This window comes from Schistocerca serialis, chromosome 8 (assembly GCF_023864345.2).
Source record: "Schistocerca serialis cubense isolate TAMUIC-IGC-003099 chromosome 8, iqSchSeri2.2, whole genome shotgun sequence".
NCBI classification, from domain to species: domain Eukaryota; kingdom Metazoa; phylum Arthropoda; class Insecta; order Orthoptera; family Acrididae; genus Schistocerca; species Schistocerca serialis.
The window spans coordinates 486,103,828-486,128,770 of record NC_064645.1 but is presented as its reverse complement, the minus strand read 5'-3'; the positions used below and the strand labels follow the sequence as shown (position 1 = coordinate 486,128,770).

Below are 24,943 nucleotides of genomic sequence, written 5' to 3'. Positions count from 1 at the left end.
AAAGTGGCAATTGGCACTAAACAAAGAAAAGTGCGAGGTCATCCACATGGATACTAAAAGAAATCCGATAAATTTTGGGTATACGATAGATCGCACAAATCCAAGGGCTGTCAATTCCACTAAATACCTAGGAATTACAATTGCGAGCAACTTAAATTGGAAAGACCACATAGATAATATTGTGGGGAAGGCGAAACAAAGACTGCCCTTTGTTGCCAGAACACTTAGAAGATGCGACAAATCCACTAAACAGAAAGCCTACATTACACTTGTCCGTCCTCTGCTGGAATATTGCTGCGCGGTGTGGGATCCTTACCGGGTAGGATTGGCGGAGGACATTGAAAAAGTGTAAAGAAGGCAGCTCGTTACGTGTTATCGCGCAATAGGGGTGATGGTGTCACTGATATGATACACGAGTTGGGGTGGTAGCTACTAAAACAAAAGGGGGTTTTCTTCGCGGTGAGATCTATTTACGAATTTCCAATCACCAACTTTCTCTTCCGGATGCGAAAATATTTTGTTGACACCCACCTACGTAGGGAGAAAATGATCATCATAATAAAATAAGAGAAATCAGAGCTCGAACGTAAATATTTGGGTGTTCCTTTTTCCCACGCGCCATTCGAGAGTGGAATGGTAGAGAAGTAGTATGAAAATGGTTCGATGAACCCTCTGCCAGGCACTTAAGTGTGAATTGCGGAGTAACCATGTAGATGTAGATGTGGATTTCAGTTGGTAAGAGTAGAGGGCAGGGTTCGAGTGTGACGCAAACACCACGAAGCCATGGATCCAAGTTGTCAATAAGGTATTGTGCAAGCTGGTGGTGACTCCATGGTGGTGTAGGCTGTGTTTACATGTAATGAACTCCGTCCTCTGGTCTAAGTTAACCGATCATTGACTGAAAATTGTTATGTTCGGCCACTTGCATACTATTTACTGCCATTTATTTTATTAGTGACAGTCACTGGAGCACAACTGTTCGCGATTGGTTTGAGGAACATTCTGAACAATTCGAGCGAATGATTCGGCTACCCAAGTAACCAAACGTAAATCTCATATAACACTAATGAGACATAATCTTGATGCCAGTTCGTGCACAAATTCCAGCACCGGAAACACTTTCGCAGTTAAGGAAGGCTATAGCGGCAGCATGGCTCAATGTTTCAGCAGCGGTTTCCAACGACTTTTTGAGTCCAGACACATCGAATTGCTGCATTACGTCGGGAAAAGGGAGGTCCGACATAATTTTAGCAGGTATCCCACGACTTTTTTCACCTTAGCGTACAGATATTTAGCAAGATAAGTGAGTTATTGCATAATATCTCTATTCTCCGTGTGCTGATTAGATTAGATTAGATTAATACTTGTGCCATAGATCATGAATACGACACTTCGTAATGATGTGGAACGTGTCAGGTTAATAAAAGATGTCTGTACAAGATATTACATTACACAAAATATTGCATGACACTAATGTTTAAGTTTTTTTCCCCCTTAATTTATATCTAAAAATTCAGCCAATGAGTAGAAGGAGTTGTCATCTAGAAATTCTTTTAATTTATTTTTAAATGTTGGTTGGCTATCTGTAAGGCTTTTGATGCTGTTTGGTAGGTGACCAAAGACTTTTGTGGCAGCATAATTTACCCCTTTCTGTGCCAAAGTCAGATTTAACCCTGCATAGTGAAGATCATCCTTTCTCCTGGTGTTATAGCTACGCACACTGCTATTACTTTTGAACTGGGTTGGATTATTAACAACAAATTTCATAAGTGAATATATATACTGTGAGGTTACTGTGAGGATCCCTAGATCCTTAAATAGATGTCTGCAGGATGACCGTGGGTGGGCTCCAGCAATTATTCTGATTACACGTTTTTGAACAATGAATACTTTTCTACTCAACGATGAATTACCCCAGAATATGATGCCATACGAAAGCAGTGAATGAAAGTAGGCGTAGTAAGCTAATTTACTGAGATTCTTATCACCAAAATTTGCAATAACCCTAATAGCATACGTAGCTGAACTCAGACGTTTCATCAGACCATCAATGTGTTGCTTCCAGTTTAACCTCTCATCAATGGACACACCTAAAATTTTTGAAAATTCTACCTTAGCTACAGACTTCTGTTCAAAGTCTATATTTATTACTGGAGTTGTGCCATTTACTGTACAGAACTGTAACTGTGTTTTATCAAAATTTAAAGAGCGTCCGTTTGCCGAGAACCACTTAATAATTTTGTGAAAAACATCATTTACAATTACATCACTTAGTTCTTGGTTTTTGGATGTTATTACTATACTTGTATCATCAGCAAAAAGAACTAACTTTGCATCTTCATCAGTGTGGAATGGTAAGTCATTAATGTATATCAAGAACAGTAAAGGACCCAAGACCGAACCCTGTGGGACCCCGTACTTGATTACCTTTGCAAGTCTGCAGCGAGATTCCCAGTACGTACATTACCCCTGTGACCCTCTGCCTGCAGAGCTGTTCCACCAAGTGCTGCCGATGAGCGGGTCTGCGCACGCGGCGTGGGCCATGGAGAAGCCCGAGGACGCCATCAGGGCGGCGAAGAACATCGCGCGCCTCGCGGGCTGCAACTCGACCAGACCCGAGGAGATGGTCGGCTGTCTGCGCTCCGTCCCCATCGCAAATCTCTCCGATATTTACATGGAACACGCAGCAAGTATTTATTCTAACTGTCATTTCTATGGTCTTCTTTTCGAAAAAAAGATAACGTGGGAAGCTTTTAGATTTTTTTGGAAACGTTTTGCACGTAAAACAACATTAAAGTAGTTCGTACTCCATAAAAGTGGGGCTATTACCAGTGTTCACGAATTATGAAGTTAAATTGTCTCGTACAACCAGCTGATTGATTCATGCGTAGCACTAGGCAACTGCTGGTCTTGTATGCATATCTGTATAGTATGAGAAAGTGGGAGTTCTTAAGAGCAATGCCACGTATGTACACGCCATCTTAAAACGGTTTTAGTAGTATCACAGTGAAGGAGGCCGTAGTCGCAGGTGGTATCATAACATAAAATACACTGGCTGAAAAAAGGAGGGGACGAAACGGAATGAAACTTCAGACGTTGAGAGGGTGTGTGATGTTATTTCAGTGATCACAAAATCGAAGTCAAATTCACACAGAACTTGGCAGTATGATTGCAGTGATCAGTACTACGTTGCTCGCCCTCTGGCCTGCACTGATTCGTTTGGGAAAGGTATCAGAAGCCACTGTATCCTCTCTTGAGGTAAGCTGACCCACAACTGCTGTAGCTGTTCCTCGAAGTCCTGGCACTGCGACAGAGTGAACATCCGAGCAGGTTCCCCGCGTGTTGGCCGAGCGAGGTGGCGCTGTGGTCAGCACGCTGGACTCGCACTGGGAGGACAACGTTCAAACACACGTCTACCCATCCTGGTTTAGGTTTTCCGTTATTTCCCTAAATCGCTTCAGGCAAATGCCGAGATGGTTCTTTTCAAAGGGCACAGCCGATTTCCTTCCCCATGATTTCCTAATCTGAACTTCTGCTCCTTTTCCACCAGCGTTCTATTGGGGACAGGTCTACGGATCCCTCCCGCCACAGGAATACCTCAACATCACGCAAACAATTCCTAGAGACATGTGCCACATATGAACGAGCATTGTCCTGTTGGAAAATGGCATCACGATACTTTCACATGAGAGGTTATATTATACAAGAGGATGCACCATGTCCAGGATGTACCATTGTGCTGTCAGAGTTCCCTCAATCGTTATCAGCTCTGACCTGAAGACATTTCTGATGGCACCCCATGTCATGACAGCAGGACTAACATTGCTATGTCTCTGCAAAGCATTGGAAGAATGGGACCTACCCGGGGCCCTGACATTCTCACTGGCAATGGTCGTCCAGGAAAATGCAGAATGACGATTCGTTGTTCGTAGCTAAACACAGTGCAACTCCATTCGTCAGCAGACCATGCTTCCCGGTCAAGGCAGGACACCAAACGCAGCCGTTTGTTTTGTTGTTTTAACGACAGCCTACATGTGGGATGGTAATTCCCTACACTGGCTGCTGCCTGTCTGTAACCAGCGGGGTAGGATGACACTGAAAGTTTCAGGGAATCCATTACCTGTTAACGGATGGCAGAAGCTGATGTGAAAGGGTTATGATGTGTGTGCTACACATTGCAGTGGTTCTCCCTTGTTAGGGTCAGCTGTGGTCCATTGGAACCTTGACGACGAGTAAGGTTGCTGGTAGACAATCGGTAGGGCACATGGGGAGAGCACCGGAGAGTGGTGGGGGTTGCAGACAGGCGCTGTAGGGGAAATGCTGAGCCCTGGAGGGGAAGTGCCACTTCAAACTGAAGCCTACACTCGCACTTTTTGTAGATATTGAGTGCAGCCACTCCCCACCCAGACTTGCATGGTGGTCATTCTAAAAGATCTACTGTCCCCTCTGCTTAGGTTAGTATCTAAACAGAAAACTGCTGAAAAAGCAACAATGATATTCTAGTCACGTTTGCAGCCAGGTCATGCAATCATCTAGACCTAACACTATCACGATCCATCTGGCCATGAGCTTCACGTGAGAGCGCTGTTGGCTAGAAGTGATCGATGCCATCAATGGCAGCCATTTCTTTTATGCTGGGGAAGACCAGCACAACAGCGTATGAGCCAGAAATCGACGCTGCTGCCCTCTAGCGCAAGTGATAGCAAAAACGATGAATGGTTATCGAGAACCACTGCCGATACATTCGATCGTTGTTTTGTCAGATAAAACAGGGTTCCAAATCTTACTTAAAGCGTAACTCTTGTCTCTATTTACCAAAGTATCGGAGTCCTGCGGATGTTCGAAATGAGGGCTTACTCCATATCAGACGCAGAAGGCTTGACACAAGAGATGCAGCACATCAAGCACGTGTTAGTGCAAAATGGCTACATAGAGAAACAGATCCTTCGTGCCTTCGAGATTTGACCCTCGCCGGAAACAGTACAAGATGCGTGTAGATCAGCGGCTTTCTTACCATATGCTGCGGGAATATCTTCAGGAGAGAACTGATTTTAGGATGATATAATACCAAAATTTATTTCGTTCGCCAGCCAATATTAGAGCCCTCCTTGGCTCAGTAAAAGATGACCTAGGATTGAGGAAGCCCGACGTTTACAAGAATCTATTCATTGTGTGAAAACGTATATTAGCTAAATCATTCGCATCATTCACGACGGATGTACTGAGTACTATCGCCATACATGATTAATGCAGCCTGACAAATATGCGAAATACGTAGTGGTGGAACACTCTCTTAATGAGGGGTGTGGAATGTTTTATGATGCGTCTAGTTATTGGGACAGTTTTAATGGGATCAGCTGAGACTCTTGGCAGATAACATTATAAATAGAGACGAGGTGGCACCGTCGGTTTCTGGCGCCCACACTGTTTGCTCTTCCACTGCAAATAATAGCGCCCACTTTCATAGTAGCCGGCCGGAGTGGCCGTGCGGTTCTAGGCGCTACAGTCTGGAGCCGAGCGACCGCAACGGTCGCAGGTTCGAATCCTACCTCGGGCATGGATGTGTGTTAATGTCCTTAGGTTAGTTAGGTTTAAGTAGTTCTAAGTTCTAGGCGACTGATGACCTCCGAAGTTAAGTCGCATAGTGCTCATAGCCATCTGAACTTCCATAGTATCAAATCAGTTCCGTCGATATCAGCAAACAGCCACTTCTCAGCGAGGTAGATCCTCAATTGGCCTCACGAGCGCTGAGTGCACCCTGCTTGCCAACAGCACTCGGTAGACCCGGACGGTGACCCATCCAAGTGCTAGCCAAGCCCGACAGCGCTTAACTTCGGTGATCTGACGGGAACCGGTGTTACTACTGTGGCAAGGCCATTGGCTTCTTCATAATCAAGAGCTCTTCAAATCTCGCCATATTGGAAATTACGTCTAGCACTTCCTTCTGCGTATTCAGTCGAGAACTGTATTTCGTGATGATGACTCCCAACGCTGAAAAACGACCTCACATATGTAGGATGTTGCAAATGGTATCAAAACTCGTAGGGTCTTGTTACATCTGCATCTACATATACGTGATTACTCTGCTATTCACAGTAAAGTGCTGGCAGAGGGTTCAATGAAACACCTTCAAGCTGTCTCTCTACCGTTCCACTATCGAACGGTGCGCGGGCAAAACGAACACTTAAATATATCTTTGCGAACCCTGATTTCTCTTATTTTATCGTGATGATCATTTCTCCCTATGTAGCTGGGTGCCAACAGAATGTTTTCGCAATTGGAGGAGAAAACTGGTGATTGAAATTTCATGAGAAGATCCCGTTGCAACAACGTCTTTGTTTTAATGATTGCCACTCCAATTCACCTATCATGGCTGTGGCACTATCTCCCCTATTTCTCGATAATACAAAACGAGCTGCCCTTCTTTGTACCTTTTCGATGTCATCCGTCAGTCCCACCCGATGCGGATCCCACACCGCACGTCAGTACTTCAGAACAGGGCGGATAAGCGTGGTGTAAGCAATCTCTTTAGTAGACCTGTTGCATCTTCTGCCAATGAATCGCAGTCTTTGGTTTGCTCTGCCCACAAAATTATCTGTGTGATTGTTCCAATTTAGGTTATTTGTAGTTGTAGTCCTTAAGTATTCAGTTGAATTTACAGCCTTCAGATTTGTGTGAGTTATCGCGTAATTTAGTGGATTTTTTTTTCGCCGTAACTGCCGTCTGCTTCACATCTGACGTGCACCGAGCTACGTTAATTTAAGTATTAACTGTGTTTTTCTTACTTCTCACTTCTTCTTCCGTGTGTTTTTGCTTTTAGGAAGCTTTAATTTTCGAGTACTAGTTATAGTGTTCCATAGATTTCGTGTTTGTTTTGAATACAGTCCAGAGACAGATAGTGCTTATGTTCATTGTTTCCAACAAGAAGTGTCAAGTAACCACAGTTTAGTCAGCTATCAGCCGCCTTTAGTGAATTAGCAGTCTAGTTAAAAGTTGATTAACTCTCTACAGTAAATTGTTGATTTCTTAGGATGGATAGGATGTGTGACTGCTGTGTACAGACGCAGCTCGCCAATGTTCACGAACAGCTAAACGTGTTGATGGCCGTCTTCAGGCTGCTGCCGCGGAGTGTAGCGGCAGTGGGGAGTCTGGTGCGTCGCATGGTACACCCCAGGTGTTACATGCTTCACCCACGTTCCCTGCTGTCGAGACATCTTCGTGGGTACCGGGCACGATTGGCCCACCCTCTCCCCAAGGGGAGTGTTGGGTTCAGCGGCGTTCGCGGCGCACGAGGCGGGGGGTCAATGTGGAGGCTGGCCGTGTGGCATCGCCCGCTCTGCCCGTAAGTGGACATGTGGCCGCTCCTTCAGCAAGGTCCGAGCAGGCACACGGGGGGAGGGGTTTATTAGTGATTGGGAGCTCCAACGTTAGGTGGGTGATGGAGACCCTTAGGGAAATAGCGGAAAGGTCGGGGAAGAAGGCCAGTGTTCACTCTGTCTGCTTGCCGGGGGGTCTCATCCGAGATGTGGAGGAGGCCCTGCCGGCGGCGATAGGGAGCACTGGATGCACCCGACTGCAAATTGTTGCTCATGTCGGCACCAATGACTCCTACCGTCTGGGTTCAGAGGTCATCCTCAGTTCATACAGGCGGTTGGCGGAGTTGGTGAAGGTTGAAAGCCTCACTCGCGAGGTGGAATCTGAGCTAACTATTTGTAGTATCGTTCCCAGAACCGATCGTAGTCCTCTGGTTTGGAGCCGAGTGAGGCTTAAACCTGCCGGCGGTGGTACTCAGATTGGAATGTATACCGCAGAGAACGGCTGGACAGTGAAAGGGGAGGCGTGTTTATAGCGATAAAAAGTGCAATAGTATCGAACGAAATTGACGGAGATCCGAAATGTGAAATAATTTGGGAGAAGGTCACGGTTAAAGCAGGCTCAAACATGGTAATTGGGTGTCTCTATAGGCCCCATGGCTCAGCATCTGTTGTGGCAGAGCACCTGAAGGAAAATTTGGAAAATATTTCGAGTACATTTCCCGACCATGTTATAGTTCTGGGTGGAGACTTTACTTTGCCGGATATAGACTGGGAGACTCAAACTTTTATAACGGGTAGCAGAGACAAAGAATCCAGACAATTTTTTTTAAGTGCATTATCTGAAAACTACCTTGAGTAGTTAAACAGAGAACCGACTCGTGGCGATAACATATTAGACCTTCTGGTGACAAACAGACCCGAACTATTTGAAACAGTTAACGCAGAACAGGGAATCAGGGATCACAAAGCGGTTACTGCATCGATGATTTCAGCCGTAAATAGAAATATTAAAAAAGGTTGGAAGATTTTTCTGTTTAACAAAAGTGACAAAAAGCACTTTTCAGAGTACCTGACGGCGCAACACAAAAGTTTTGTCTCGCGTACAGATAGTGTTAAGGATCAGTGGACAAAGTTCAAAACCATCGTACAATACGCATTAGATGAGTATGTACCAAGCAAGAACGTAAGAGATGAAAAAGAGCCACCGTGGTACAACAACCGAGTTAGAAAACTGCTGCGGAAGGAAAGGGAACTTCACAGCAAACATCAACATAGCCATCGCCTTGCAGACAAACAAAAATTACGCGAAGCGAAATGTAGTGTGAGGAGGGCTACGCGAGAGGCGTTCAATGAATTCGAAAGTAAAGTTCTCTGTACTGACTTGGCAGAAAATCCTAAGAAATTTTGGTCTTATGTCAAAGCGGTAGGTGGATCAAAACAAAATGTCCAGACACTCTGTGACCAAAATGGTACTGAAACAGAGGATGACAGACTAAAGGCCGAAATACTAAATGTCTTTTTCCAAAGCTGTTTCACAGAGGAAGACTGCACTGTAGTTCCTTCTCTAGATTGTCGCACAGATGACAAAATGGTGGTAGATATCGAAATGGATGACAGAGGGATAGAAAAACGATTAAAATCGCTCAAAAGAGGAAAGGCCGCTGGACCTGATGGGATACAAGTTCGAATTCACACAGAGTACGCGAAGTAACTTGCCCCCCTTCTTGCAGCGGTGTACCGTAGGTTCAAAAATGGTTCAAATGGCTCTGAGCACTATGGGACTCAACTCCTGAGGTCATTAGTCCCCTAGATCTTAGAACTAGTTAAACCTAACTGACCTAAGGACATCACAAACATCCATGCCCGAGGCAGGATTCGAACCTGCGACCGTAGCGGTCTTGCGGTTCCAGACTGCAGCGCCTTTAACCGCACGGCCACTTCCGCCGGCGTACCGTAGGTCTCTAGAAGAGCGTAGCGTTCCAAAAGATTGGAAAAGGGCACAGGTCATCCCCGTTTTCAAGAAGGGACGTCGAACAGATGTGCAGAACTATAGACCTGTATGTCTAACGTCGATAAGTTGTAGAATTTTGGAACACGTATTGTGTTCGAGTATAATGACTTTTCTGGAGACTAGAACTCTACTCTGTAGGAATCAGCATGGGTTTTGCAAAAGACGATCGTTTGAAACCCAGCTCGCGCTATTCGTCCATGATACTCAGGGGGCCATAGACACGGGTTCACAGGTAGATGCCGTGTTTCTTGACTTCCACAAGGCGTTTGATACAGTTCCCCACAGTCGTTTAATGAACAAAGTAAGAGAATAAGGACTATCAGACGATTTGTGTGATTGGATTGAAGAGTTCCTAGATAACAGAACGCAGCATGTCATTCTCAATGGAGAGAAGTCTTCCGAAGTAAGAGTGATTTCAGGTGTGCCGCAGGGGAGTGTCGTAGGACCGTTGCTATTCACAATATACATAAATGATCTTGTGGATAACATCGGAAGTTCATTGAGGCTTTTTGCGAATGATGATGTAGTATATGGAGAGGTTGTAACAATCGAAAATTGTACTGAAATGCAGGAGGATCTGCAACGAACTGACGCATGGTGCAGGGAATCTCAATGTAGACAAGTGTAATGTGCTGTGAATACATAGAAAGAAAGACCCTTTTATCATTTAGCAACAATACAGCAAGTCAACAACTGGAAGCAGTTAATTCCATAAATTATCTGGGAGTACGCATTAGGAGTGATTTAAAATGGAATGACCATATAAAATTAATCGTCGGTAAAGCAGATGCCAAACTGAGATAACATTGGAAGAATCCTAAGGAAATGCAATCCGAAAACAAAGGAAGTAGGTTACAGTACACTTTTTCGCCCACTGCTTGAATACTGCTCACCGGTGTGGGATCCGTACCAGATAGGGTTGATAGAAGAGATAGAGAAGATCCAACGGAGAGCAGCGCGCTTCGTTACAGGATCATTTAGCAATCGCGAAAGCGTTACGGAGATGATAGGTAAACTCCAGTGAAAGACTCTGCAGGAGAGACGCTCAGTACCTCGGTACGGGCTTTTGTTGAAGTTTCGAGAACATACCTTCTCTGAGGAGTCAAGCAGTATATTGCTCCCTCCTACGTATATCTCGCGAAGAGACCATGAGGATAAAATCAGAGAGATTAGAGCCCACACAGAGGCATACCGACAATCTTTCTCTCCACGAACAATACATGACTGGAATAGAAGGGAGAACCGATAGAGGTACTCAAAGTACCCTCCGCCACACACTGTCAGGTGGCTTGCGGAGTATGGATGTAGATGTAGATGTAGGTGTAGTGCTCATGTGAATAGCTTCACACTTTTCTTTATTCAGGGTCAATTGCCACTTTTCGCACCATACAGGTATCTAAATCAGTTTGCAATTCATTTTGGTCATCTGATGACTTTACAAGACGGTAAATGATGGCATCATCTGTAAACAATCTAAGACGGCTACTAACATTGTCTCCTATATCGTTAATATAGTTCAGGAACAATAGAGGGCCTACAGCACTTCCTCGGGGAACGCCGGATATTACTTCTGTTTTACTCGATGACTTTCCGTCTATTACTACGAAGTGTGACCTTTCTGACAGGAAATCACGAATCCAGTCGCACAACTGAGGTGATTTTCCATAGGCACACAGTTTGGTTAGAAGACGCTTGTGGGGAACGGTGTCGAAAGCCTTCTAGAAATCTAAAAATATGGAGTCAATTTGACATCCGCTGTCGATAGCACTCATTAATTCATGAGTATAAAGAGCTAGTTGTGTTCCTCAGCCGGCCGAAGTGGCCGAGCGGTTCTAGGCGCTTCAGTCTGGAACTGAGCGACTGCTACGGTCGCAGGTTCGAATCCTGCCTCGGGCATGGATGTATGTGATGACCTTAGGTTAGTTAGGTTTAAGTAGTTCTAAGTTCTAGGGGACTGATGACCTCCGATGTTAAGTCCCCTAGTGCTCAGAGCCATTTTTTTGTGTTCCTCAAGAACGATATTCTGAGAATCCGTGCTGTGTGTCAGTAAATCGTTTTCTTCGATGTAATCCATAACGTTCGAACACAGTATATGTTCCAAAACCCTACTGCAAATCAACGTTAGTGATATGGGCCTGTAATTCAGCGGATCACTCCTATCTCCCTTTTCGAGTACTGGTGTGACTTGAGCAATTTTCCAGTCTTTGGGTGCGGATTTTTCTGTGAGCGAGCGGTTGAATATAATTGCTAAATATGGAGTTATTGTATCACCACACTCTGAAAAGGACCTGACTGGTATACAATCTGGACAGGAGGCCTTGCCTTTATTAAGTCATTTAAGCTGCTTTGCTTCGCCGAGGATATCTACTTCTATTTTTCTCATCTTGGCAGTTGTTCTTGATTGGAATTCAGGAATATTTACTTCGTCTTCTTTGGTGAAGGAGTTTCGGAAAAGCGTGTTTAATAACCCTGCTTTTGTGGTACTGTCATCAGTGACTTCACCGTTGTTATCGCGTAGTGAAGCTATTGATTGCGTCTTGCCACTGGTGTGCTTTAGGTATGACCAGAATCCCTTTCACTCACGTTAGCAAGTTTATGGTATTGCATTTCCCGAAAACGTAATAGCTACAAAAATACTGATCGTTTTTGATTGATAATGCTCGCCAAATATTAAGTCTGTCGGTACCAAATGCAGTCACAGTTTTTAGCCACCGACCTGCTCAATACGCCACGCGGCATATATGTCTTATCTCGTCACAAAATTCACTTAAATATTCCGAAATATCTACACACGCATCGGCATAATTATTCCGTCACTTTCCAACACTTTTGATGTATGAAACACAGCTAGATCCGGCAACTTATCATTTCCATCGGAACCACTACTGCACACGTCCGATCTCTTTCATGGCTAGCCTTCGACCCCTCCTTAGAATACTCTAAGTGTTCTCTACCAGCGGAGAAAGGCGCGCGAAGAATATTGCTTTACCAGTGGTCAGTTTACTCAACAGCCAATAGCAAAACAACACTCTCCCGCGTCAGTCCGCGCTTTTCATCCATAACCAATCGCAAAATAGTAAACCTCACGACTGCACTTCTTACCGACGTTATTATCTAATATGCTGAAGTTTTGCTTATGAATAAAGTTATTTAATGTTGTTATTTATACCTGAATTAACTTTCCCTTTACCATAAACTTACTTTACAAATCTATTCTACAAAAATCCCCTTTGTCCATATCCATACTTCTTCGAAATGTTCCCACACTATATCCTACTACATAACTCGTTAAACAATTATCTCCATATTAACCTTAAACCACACTCACGTATCATTCATACTGCTAAAACACATTTACAACATTTTACATACATAAAAAGAGATATAATACAATACTAGAACAGTTTATGAAAAACATTCAATTACTGTAGTGCACTCTAGTGGGCACAATCGAAACTAAAATCACAGTCCCCCTATCCAATATTGTCCTCTATCGGCTGATACATAAACTACGTGCTCGTCCAGTCTCGCGTCACCATCTGTCACTATCCGGCTCTGAGACACATCTCCCACTTAACCGCCTCCAAGGGAGGATCGTTATACGGCGCTGCGCCTCAATACCCCCACAAACCAACAAATTGTTGGATCCCTGGTAAGCAGACACAGTGATGTATTTCGTTCCAAAGACGGACAAACAAGCTATTAACGAGTTGGTCACCATGTTTTGTCTCATCAGTGTGATTTCCCCTGGCGGGGCCCGTACCACAGGTGCAGCTCAGTGACCTGTCGACCCTAAACACAGCCCCGGTGCTTGTGTGATTCGCTGATGAACACGCGGGCCTCGTGCTCGCCTGCTGTTTCCACAGATGTCGTTCTGGGACAACGACGTGGACACGCTGGTGGGCGTGACGCCGGTGGAGCAGGACAGGCGGCTGCGCTCCCCCGCCGTGCTGCCTGCCTCGCCGCGGGAGCTGTGCGCGCCCTGGAGCGCCTACCGAGGGCGGCCCATGATGGTCGGCGTCACCAAGCACGACGGACACTTCTTCGTGGGCCGTACGTCACCTCTGATTCACTGCTGCCGCTTGTAACTTTTCTGCTTAAAAAAAAAAGATCTTTATATGTATGTGGACTGTGAGTGGGTGTACACAAAATTAATTAAAATGTATGATAATTAATTGAAACCCTCAGCTGCCGACAGGTGTTGTTGATGTACCTCGATTGGGACAGTTGAAATGTGTGCCCAGACCGGGGCTCGAACCCGGAATCTCCTGCTTACATGGCAGACGCTCTATCCATCTTTTTTATTTTTTCATTTTTGTTCATTTTTGTTCATTGTTGATCGTTGTGTTTGTTCGTTGCGGACGTCGCATGACGTACGTTAAAGTTCGTTTGTTGACCTTTCGACTCAGTTTTTTTTATTACAGAGGCCAACCAGCTCTCTGACCGAACACGCTGAGCTACCGTGCCAGTTGTCCGTCTGAGCCACCGAGCACACAGAGCGTCTGCCATGTAAGCAGGAGATCCCGGGTTCGACTTCCCACCGGGGCACATATTTTCAACTGTCCCCATCGAGGTATATCAACAACACCTGTCGGCAGTTGAGGGTTTTATCATTTATTCTAGAGAAGCTGCACGGTCATCAAGGGTATCTGTTCTTTCGAGAACAGTTACTATCTTCATGTATAGTTAAAGGCTACCAGGCCACTGACCTTCGTCTGTGCGAATGCGCACAGGTTGCCCGGACTCTTGCGGGAATCGTCATCTTAGTGGTTGCGAGTAATGAGTGGATGGGCAAATATCTATTAGGTACACTACGTATGTAGATTGTGAACAGCTGGGAATGTGAGTCTCACGGGAAGTGTGCAAGGGATAAGTCCCTGCAGTCGCGATATTCATCTGTGTCCTCGGTGGCTCAGATGGATAGAGCGTCTGCCATGTAAGCAGGAGGTCCCGGGTTCGAGTCCCGGTCGGGGCACACATTTTCAACTGTCACCATCGAGGTATATCAATAACACCTGTCGGCGGTTGAGGGTTTTATCATTTATTCTAGAGAAGCTGCACAGTCTTCAATGATATCTGTTCTTTCGAGAACAGTTACTATCTTCATATATACTTAAAAATGTGTTACTTATGCCTGTATTGCGAAATCGAGTGAACAGTGGTGTGTTGCCTGACGTCACAGCCGACACTTGTAAAATGTTACAATAGGAATTTTCTGTGACTTATCCAAAGCGTTTGATTGCATGAACCACGACACAACGTTACAGAAATTACAATTCTATGGTATATTTGGAACAGTATATGAGTGATTTAAGTCATACCTACACAACAACAAACAAAAAGTTTCTTTATATGGTTTAAGTGATTTAAGGAAGTTTCCCACTTCATCTAACTGGGGTGAAATTATATTAGGTGTTCCACAGGGTTCGATCATGGGCCCCCTGCTGTTCTTAATATATGCGAGTGACCTCCCTTCTCATCTGAAACAAGAAGCTAAACTGACACTGTTTGCTGATGATACAAGCATCATTACTAATCCAGTAAAATAAACTCTAATAGAAAATGACGCAAATAATGTTATTGATTCGTTTTCTGCGAATGGGCTTGCTCTAAACTTTGAAAAAACACAGTTCATCCAATTTTCTACTGCAAGGAGTACAGTTCCTTCAATAAATATAACACGTCAACAGATGTCAGTAGACAGGGTAGAGGATATTAAGTTTTTGGGGATTCATATAGATAAGAATCGTAATTGGAAAATCCATATTTTTGATCTCCTAAAGCTACTAGGTTCAGCAACTCTTGCAATCAGAATAATTGCTAATATTGAGAATATAGAAATTAGCAAGCTGACATGCTTTGCATACTTTCACTCTCTGGATTCATACGGAATAATATTTTAGGGTAACTCAACACTTAGGCAAAAGGCATTCACTGCTCAAAAGAAAGTGGTTAGAATAATTTGTGGGACTCATAGTTGCACATCTCGTAGGCATCTCTTCAAAAGGTTAGGAATCCTTACAACAGCCTCACAGTACATTTAATCAGTAATGACATTTGCTCTCACCAACATGGACTAGTTTAAAAACAACAGTGACATTCATGACTATAATACCAGAAGAAAGAAATACTTACACTATCCTCTACTAAACCTGTCTTTGGCACAGAAAGGAGTAAAATATGCTGCCGTAAATCTTTTCGATAAATTACCAGATGATAGACATTAGCAACAGTTTTAAAAAGAAATTGAAATCTTATCTCCTTGAAAACTTCTTCTATACCACAGATCAATTCTTGAATAAATCTGTAGGTATAATATATGCATTTTGTGCCATTTCAGGGAATGGGGTAGGTAATAAAAATTTTAGGCTTAAAAAAATAAAAAAAGAACCTTCATTCATGTGTCCATTTCTTATGCACTTGACACGTTTCACATCATAACGGTTACCGTAAAATTGATCAATGGAACACGTAACTAATTAACTAACTCCCAATAATAAGCCAAAATAAAACCCATCAAAAGTTACACATCAAATGAACTACCAAATTTTGTCAAATAAATTATCCAAATTACTTTAATAAAAGTCCATTTCTAGTTTACTTACCTAACTTGCGAAATAAGACTCGGAGTATGGAAAAAGTTTCACACACGGATATATCACTCTGTTCACTGAAATGTACTTTGTATAGCAAGAAATTAACTTTCAAACTGAATGCAAGTTATGTGACCTAATCAATGATTAACCGTGTAACAACATTGTTCTGTATATATAGTGTAGCTGTATGACTATGGCCCTGAACTGTTCTTGCACTTACCTTGATAGTGTAAACGTTCTTTCGAAAGTGGAGCACAGTAAGCAAAGAAGCAGCAAAGCTAAATTAAAATGGTGAACTATAAATGATGTTGAAAAGCAAGTGTACTGCCACATCCAATGGCGAGAAGAGCAACATAGTATTCCTTGCATGGGAATAATTTTGGTTGCTAATGTTCTGCAAATGATTTTTCTGAAACAACCTTATAGCAAAGAATTATTTTGTAGCTTGATTTTGTAATCTCGCCCCCCCCCCTCCTTCCATCTGTTCTCCACATTAAACAATGCCCAGTCCAAGTAATTAATAAGCAATGTCTTTTATGAAGATTTCAGAGGAGCGAAGATTACAATAAACTTTCGAGTTTACTTACCTTGTCATGTTGAGATGGCTCCAGTTCTTCTTGTCTAGGGGTCTGATTCTTGAAGCTAAAAATCTAACATCAGGTCCTCACGGTTGGTTTGAACTAAATAAATTGGAAGATTGTTGTTGCAGAATCTTTTTTTTTTTTTGTAGATATATTTTCCACTGATTTTCTCACATTTTAGTATATCCATACGGTATTTTGATTTTTCACATTAACAAAATCGAAATTACATTGTTCGCACCTATCATACAAAGATACGTCCCATCACGTCAGAGGCAAGCTTACTACTCTCTCACTCAGCGAAAATAACAATATTCCAGAGGGTTTACAACTTTTCTTAAAGAATGAATTCCTACTAGTTTTCGTTACATTATTAATTTCGATTATTATTTCATAAATGAATCCAGAAATAAACATAGTAAACAGTACAGGACTGTGTAGTTAATAATAGAAATTTCAAATGTGCAAATAATTCGTAATTTCGAATGTTTCTTAATAAAATAATTTTAATTGTACTTTCAGGACTAGTATTTATCGACTATGGCATCGAAACTAAAATATTTGATAAAGTAATTCCTTTTCATAAATTTTAGCTTGAAATATGACATACTGTGTATAAAATTACATGAAAGTTTTCAGAAAATTAACTGAGATAATACTGACCTGTGCAAAATTCGAAAGAAAATAATACTGGTATCGACAACCTCAACTACTGTTGAGGAAACGTAATGCTAGGAGAATGTCCCGTTACAACTTGTCAAGATCGTGAATATGAAGTCTCCCTACACCACAACACCTGCACCACAAAAACTGTCAGGTTCGACAGTGTTCCTGGGTTCATTACCTGTGTTCACCTCTCGCCAGCTGAGGATACGTATTGCACCCAGGAACAATATCGAAGGTGATCGTTTCGGTGTTCGAGGTGTTATGGCGTGGGAAGGCAAAGTGTTGCATGGACGTACCTACCACCAAATCTCTGAATTCGATACACTCGCCGGTCAATGTTACCGTGTACCCCTTTCCCGTGTGCGTCTTTTAAGAGGTGCATTTTGTCCGGCCCCGTTTGCTGAGTGGTCAGCGCTGTGGAATGCCACACCAAGGGACCCGGGTTCGATTCCCGGCTGGGGCAGGAGTTTTTCTCCGCTCAGGGACTGGGTGTTGTCCTCATCATCATTTCATCCCCATCTCCGACACGCGAGTCGCCCAATGTGGTGTCAAATGCAATAAGTACTTGCCCTCAGCGGCCGAACTTCCCCGAATGGGGGACTCCTGGCCCGCAATGCCGTACGCTCATTTCCATTTCAGGGGTGCATTTAGCCCTGATTTCATTTTTTTATGACAATATGAGACATCGAACAGCGCATATCAAGGAGATCTTGGAACGAGGGGATACCTTCCACCAGTTGTCAACCGCGCTGGGGCTATGGAACGCCCTACCGCAAGAACTCCTAACTGACTCTGTGGCCAGCATGCGAGCACATTTCAGAGCATGCCCGCTCTGATCACACATCGCATTAACAACCATGTTCCGCCTTTTGTAATGTCCAGGGAGCATCATAAATCGCAATGACTTCAGTGTAATTATTGTCTTTGAATCAGAGTGTCGTTTCTGTTCGTCTCATTGCGTATTTCTTTCTGTTACCTTCTGTACTACACTATAGCACTTGTTTCTAAGTACGGGGCAAGTTTCGTCGATCTGTGTTACGTGGTAGTGACACAGAATGTGAAACTTACTTTAGTTCTTAAGTTTTTCACCCCAGTGTATTTGATGAGGGGGTTGTTTTGTGGGAGGAAACCAAACAGTGAGGCCATCGGTCTCATCGGATTAGGGAAGGATGGGGAAGGAAGACGGTAGTGCCCTATCAAACGAACTATCCCGGCATTTGCCTGAAGCGATTTAGAAAAATCGCGGAAAACCTAAACCAATATGGCTGGATGCGGGACTGAACCGAATGCGAGTCCAGCGTGCTAACCACTGCGCCACCTCGCTCAGTGTATTTGATGAGAACAGTTCAGATCGTGTACGTTGCTGATCTACTTGGAATATGCCTTACAAATTTTTATACGCTATTAAGTTAAAACTACATCTGCTTTCAAATTACACATCTTATCTCTAACGCGTCCTGGTATTAGCAGACTCAGATGAGCAAGCCCAGAGCAATCGCTGCTTCCCTGAGGTATCTTACATTAATAGGAGCTATGCCAGAATTTTTCTGGAGCAAATTGACAACAAAATATCTAACAACAGTGTGAATCCAATGTAACACAAAATAACGTACTTGTACCAGTCTGTTAATGAGATAATTTGTCTCTTATGTGAAATACAGAACCGCTAGAAGACATGCCTCAACGAAAGATATGCTTTATACTGTAAAGGAAATGGTAAGAATACGAATTTCATGGAAAACGAAGAAAAATAATTAATCTGAGTTTTTCGTCTACAGGAAGCCCATAGACAATAGAACAGTCGTTCACTACACATGGATCTCGTTATAAATAATCTACCTTTACACTCCTACTTGACAGATTAAACAGAATGCCTCTGAAAGCTTACCTTAGCCTCAAGAGCAGACAACATGTGCAAGTCCAAGGGCTAACAATAGAATCGCAGACAAATTTAGCAATGCAGGAACAAACCACTCTCACTAGGTGGGACAAACATGTCAAACATGTAAGTTTTTCATAAGCAGGTACACAGGTGACACGAGAGCACTAAGGAGTGACATTCATATTCCAGTTTCACAGAATATGTAATGAAACAGACCCACCATCGAAACACAATTGAAACAGATATATATGTCGTGCAAAAAAAAAAAAAAAAAGAAAAAAAGAGAGAGAGAAGAAACAGTGGATAGTGGAAATGATTGGCCGAAAATTGGTATATATATAAAACGCATCAGTAGAATTCCAAAAGTAATAAATGATGACACAGTTCACAGTAACAACACACCTGTTATAAAAGATCTGACAAATCATCTTCTCTTTACAGTCGCCTAAGCACCCTTTACAGTCAAAATTCACAGTTTCCCCGAAAAATTAAAAAATAGACAGCAATAGCAATCTGCAATTAGACAAGGCGCTAATGTTAAAGGTGCCACACTCTATGCAGAAACACAGCATGTACGGTGATATGCAAAAAGGGACAAAAGAGGAAAACGTTATTTCAACATATCATAATGCTTAGTTAACGAGTTTTTCATGATAATGGTGCACTGTTGATAGTAGAGATCCCTCCAAAATAAGTTTAGGTATTAAAAAAAACAGTGTTTTGCGCCAAGGCGCGTCAAAAAATCTCGTGTGGCTAAAATCTTTTTCTAAGCACCTGCGTGCATTCTGACAACATTACGAGTACAAAAAAAGCAAAAACATGTACATTGCTTCACACCATTGTCAATAAGGTCTCCACTCAGCTAAAAGCCTTTCTCCGGGAATTCACCAGGCCACACACACCCAACTGGGTGTTCCATGGACCAGTGATGGAATTATTGTATCACTAACCGAGGTTTCTCATTTGTTCTTGTCGTCAGTAGATTCAGGGAAGTACTGGTTAACTAAAGCGTTTGCTCGACCAGGTCTCGTAGCTATAGAAGCTCAAACAAGGTGGGCTCACTATACTATATTACTGCATACAGAGTGTAAAAGTCTCAACCTTGATTTATATACACTCCTGGAAATTGAAATAAGAACACCGTGAATTCATTGTCCCAGGAAGGGGAGACTTTATTGACACATTCCTGGGGTCAGATACATCACATGATCACACTGACAGAACCACAGGCACATAGACACAGGCAACAGAGCATGCACAATGTCGGCACTAGTACAGTGTATATCCACCTTTCGCAGCAATGCAGGCTGCTATTCTCCCATGGAGACGATCGTAGAGATGCTGGATGTAGTCCTGTGGAACGGCTTGCCATGCCATTTCCACCTGGCGCCTCAGTTGGACCAGCGTTCGTGCTGGACATGCAGACCGCGTGAGACGACGCTTCATCCAGTCCCAAACATGCTCAATGGGGGACAGATCCGGAGATCTTGCTGGCCAGGGTAGTTGACTTACACCTTCTAGAGCACGTTGGGTGGCACGGGATACATGCGGACGTGCATTGTCCTGTTGGAACAGCAAGTTCCCTTGCCGGTCTAGGAATGGTAGAACGATGGGTTCGATGACGGTTTGGATGTACCGTGCACTATTCAGTGTCCCCTCGACGATCACCAGTGGTGTACGGCCAGTGTAGGAGATCGCTCCCCACACCATGATGCCGGGTGTTGGCCCTGTGTGCCTCGGTCGTATGCAGTCCTGATTGTGGCGCTCACCTGCACGGCGCCAAACACGCATACGACCATCATTGGCACCAAGGCAGAAGCGACTCTCATCGCTGAAGACGACACGTCTCCATTCGTCCCTCCATTCACGCCTGTCGCGACACCACCGGAGGCGGGCTGCACGATGTTGGGGCGTGAGCGGAAGACGGCCAAACGGTGTGCGGGACCGTAGCCCAGCTTCATGGAGACGGTTGCGAATGGTCCTCGCCGATACCCCAGGAGCAACAGTGTCCCTAATTTGCTGGGAAGTGGCGGTGCGGTCCCCTACGGCACTGCGTAGGATCCTACGGTCTTGGCGTGCATCCGCGCGTCGCCTCGGCCCGGTCCCAGGTCGACGGGCACGTGCACCTTCCGCCGACCACTGGCGACAACATCGAAGTACTGTGGAGACCTCACGCCCCACGTGTTGAGCAATTCGGCGGTACGTCCACCCGGCCTCCCGCATGCCCACTATACGCCCTCGCTCAAAGTCCGTCAACTGCACATACGGTTCACGTCCACGCTGTCGCGGCATGCTACCAGTGTTAAAGACTGCGATGGAGCTCCGTATGCCACGGCAAACTGGCTGACACTGACGGCGGCGGTGCACAAATGCTGCGCAGCTAGCGCCATTCGACGGCCAACACCGCTGTTCCTGGTGTGTCCGCTGTGCCGTGCGTGTGATCATTGCTTGTACAGCCCTCTCGCAGTGTCCGGAGCAAGTATGGTGGGTCTGACACACCGGTGTCAATGTGTTCTTTTTTCCATTTCCAGGAGTGTATTTAAAAAACTGTAAGATTACTGTCATTAACTCTGGAGGGATTACTGTGTTCTTTGCTGATAAGACCCTGCCGAAACTTTCATCCATTAGAACGGTGGTCATCAAACTGCAGCCGGAATCAAGTATTGGTGAGGCTTGCGGTTATCAGTCGTATTTTATAGAGATTTGAATCTAGCAGCTAACAGCCGAATTCAAAAATGTCAACCAACGTTAAGATATTCTTAAGTATAGTTTTCCTGCTCAGTAACAAATAAATACCCCATAATATTTTACACGTGCGTAATTTTAATTGCCGTTCTTGAATTCGGCTGTTAGGAAAGTAAAGTTACCAGCTTACCTCAGAGACAAAGGGGTAAGTAGCGCAGCTACTGCGTAGTTAGAAGGTGTGAGCGGGCTAATGCTTTGCTGTTCGTCTTCCAGTGCTGACAACTTGCGGGCGTGCGCGACTCGTACCATCCAAGAGCTGTGGTATAAATTTCAAACCGAAGAAAGATGGATACATGATTGCGCAGTATAGAGAGGGACATGTTCAAATTCGAGACATGTTTGTAGCAAGGAATATAAAATTAAATTAAGACTAGTGTTACACAACACGATGTGTAGAAGAAAAATGAAATTCATAACGTTTGCGATCGTGTTTCAGATTGCATAATGCATTTAAATAAATGCACAGTTACTGCTATTGATCAGTTACTCATCCGGTCACACTGGCAACACAACAGCACTTCGTCAGGCAGTACAGTAGCACAACGTGGAGTCGCTGAAGGTGGCACAACTGTGAAACAGAGAGCAGTCGACACGAAGTGTTCCTGAAGATGCCGACTTTTAACGATCATTTCTTGGGGGCAGTCGGCCAACTTATCGCGCCATTGAGAATAACTAGTCTGTAGGCGGCTCGTAACATTGTTATTTATTTAGGTTAGCAGTTAGTAATAAGATCGGTGCACAAGTGTCCCGAGGTTGCATCCCACAATAGATCTACGTGTATTGGAATGTATTGTAATGGAACTACGAGGCTCGTGAGAAAAGAAGTTTGATGACTGCTGCACTGGATCTCTCTTCTGCTGTTTCACTGTTCACTTAGGGACTGTCTGTACACGAAACACCTAGTGCATTTGTTATGTCCTCCATTTAGTTCACAAAAATCTTTTGTGAGAAATGCTGTTTTCTCCTCTGTGAAATACCGATACCAATCAGGATTTGAGACAAAAGTCTCTCAAAGTCTAATAAGCATCACAAAGTAGACAACTTCACTTCTGTTCAGTGCAATATTTTCTTTTTGTACGAATGTAGTATCTGCACTGCATGATAAAAGCATTTTTTTCCCTTTCAGATGGCCTTCACGTATGGATGAACTCAAATGTGACGGAGAGAGAGCGGCTATACCGGATGCAGTCCTTCCTAATGGAGAGCCTGAGTAAGTCCACTACAAGTCTCGGACAGCGAGACGAACGCGTTGCTAGCACGATGTGTAACGATGATATGCAGCACACTTTTCTGATGCAGAAACTGAGTACGACCCGGTGATCGCGGACGCCCTGTACGAGAAGTACTTGAATGGCTATAACAGGACCGAGGACATATTCATCGCCCTGACGGACGTGAGTACAGAGCTTGTCAAGATACTTCTACTGTCGTGCTTCGCACGCACTAAGAATGTCCACCAGCACAACAGGCGTAACTATTTTTGCGGCTATCCATAATTTCTATGTCTAATCGTAAATGGACATTTCGTCCAAATTCACAGTCATACCATTCAAAATTACAGACCTTTAAACTCCCATTTATCCAGGCATCCATAAAGTAGTGTACTATTTTTTTAGAGTGAGTAAGCAGCCCTGTCAATTGATATCGTCTAATATGAATTAGACGGACAGGAGTTGGAACAAAATATGGAAACGCCGCGACATATGCATGCTTGAACATAAATGCAGTTGCTAGACAAGCCTGCGGGTTGCGCTGTTTTATATTACAACGAACAAAACCTGTGAAATCTCGTCAACACGTTGCTAGTGTCAGTCGTGGTCAGAACAGTGTTCTGTGTCGTTGTGGGCGCGTTATGTCGGAGCTGAGTGAATTCGAACGTGGGCAGATTGTTGGTGCCCATACGGTGGGTACTTCCGTAACCAAGGTAGTCGACGAGTTTAGTGTTTCGAGAGGCACCATGTCGAAGATTATACTGCATACAGGAAAAGCAGAAAAACAACATCCGGTAAGTCACGACGCTGACGAAAATGTGAGCTGAGTGATCGTGAGAGACGATCGTTGAAGAGGATTGCTACGAAAAATAAAAGAACGACAACTGACGACGTCACTGTAGGACTGTACGTCGCACTCGAGAACATTGTCAGCACCAAAGCAACATGAAGGGAGCTCCATAAGCAGGCAATTGGAGTACGATTTGGAATTCCAAAGGCACTCATAAGTGATGCAAATGCCTTTAATAGGAAAACGTGATGCCGAAGCCAGAAAACCTGGACTATGGGGCAATGGATGAAAGTCATTTGGTCGGACTAATCCTGGTTGGTTGGTTGATTTGGGGGAAGGGACCAATCAGCGAGGTCATTGGTTCAAAAATGGTTCAAATGGCTCTGAGCACTATGGGACTTAACTTCTGAGGTCATCAGTCCCCTAGAGCGTAGAACTACTTAAACCTAACTAACCTAAGGACGTCACACACATACATGCCCGAGGCAGGATTCGAACCTGCGACCGTAGCGGTCGCCCCGTACCAGACTGTAGTGCCTAGATGCGCTCGGACGCATCCGGCCGGCGAGGTCATTGGTCCCATCGGGCTAGGGAACAAGGGTGAGGAAGGTAGTCAGCCGTGTCCTTTCAAAGGAACCATCCTGGCATTCGCCTGAAGTGATTTAGGGAAACCACAGGAAACCTAAATCAGGATGGCCGGACGCAGGTTTAAACCGTCGTCTTCCCGAAAGCGAGTCCAGTGTGCTAACCACTGCGCCCCCTCGCTCGATGGATGAGTCTTGTTTCACACTGTTTCCAACTCCTGGACAATTTTACGTCCCAGGAGTGAAACATGGCGTGTGTTGGATGATGATTTGGGCGGCCATAATTTGGTATTCCATGCGTGCCGTGGTTACTGTGCAAGATCGCATTACTGTCAAGGTTTATTTGACCATTTTGGCTGATCAAGTCCATCCCACGCTACAATGTTTCTTCTTCAATGGTGATGCAGTGTTCAAGGCGACAGGGCTCCTGTTCACATAGCTCGCTTCGTTGAGGACTGGTTTTGTGTGCATAAGGATGATCTGTAGCACTTCCTCTAGGCACCACAGTCACGATACCTCAGTGTTATTGAGCCTTTTTGATATGCTTTGGAGAGAAAGGTG

At 44.2% G+C, this 24,943-nt stretch overlaps 1 protein-coding gene, 1 non-coding gene and 1 pseudogene across 2 annotated transcripts in view; 2 read left to right on the top strand and 1 right to left on the bottom strand.

Annotated features, from left to right (window-relative positions):
• The window catches only part of LOC126416109 (cholinesterase 1-like), a 346,029-nt gene that overhangs the window by 286,773 nt on the left and 34,313 nt on the right, over window positions 1-24,943 (top strand). The window contains exons 6-9 of the mRNA XM_050083619.1: window positions 2,490-2,686; window positions 13,194-13,380; window positions 22,924-23,007; window positions 23,097-23,191. Coding sequence (XP_049939576.1) covers window positions 2,490-2,686; window positions 13,194-13,380; window positions 22,924-23,007; window positions 23,097-23,191 — 563 coding nt within the window. The remainder of the gene's footprint in view (window positions 1-2,489; window positions 2,687-13,193; window positions 13,381-22,923; window positions 23,008-23,096; window positions 23,192-24,943) is intronic.
• On the bottom strand, window positions 5,764-5,882 carry LOC126417769 (5S ribosomal RNA; annotated as a pseudogene).
• On the top strand, window positions 14,229-14,302 carry Trnat-ugu (transfer RNA threonine (anticodon UGU)). The gene has a single exon. It is a non-coding gene; the product is annotated as a tRNA-Thr (tRNA).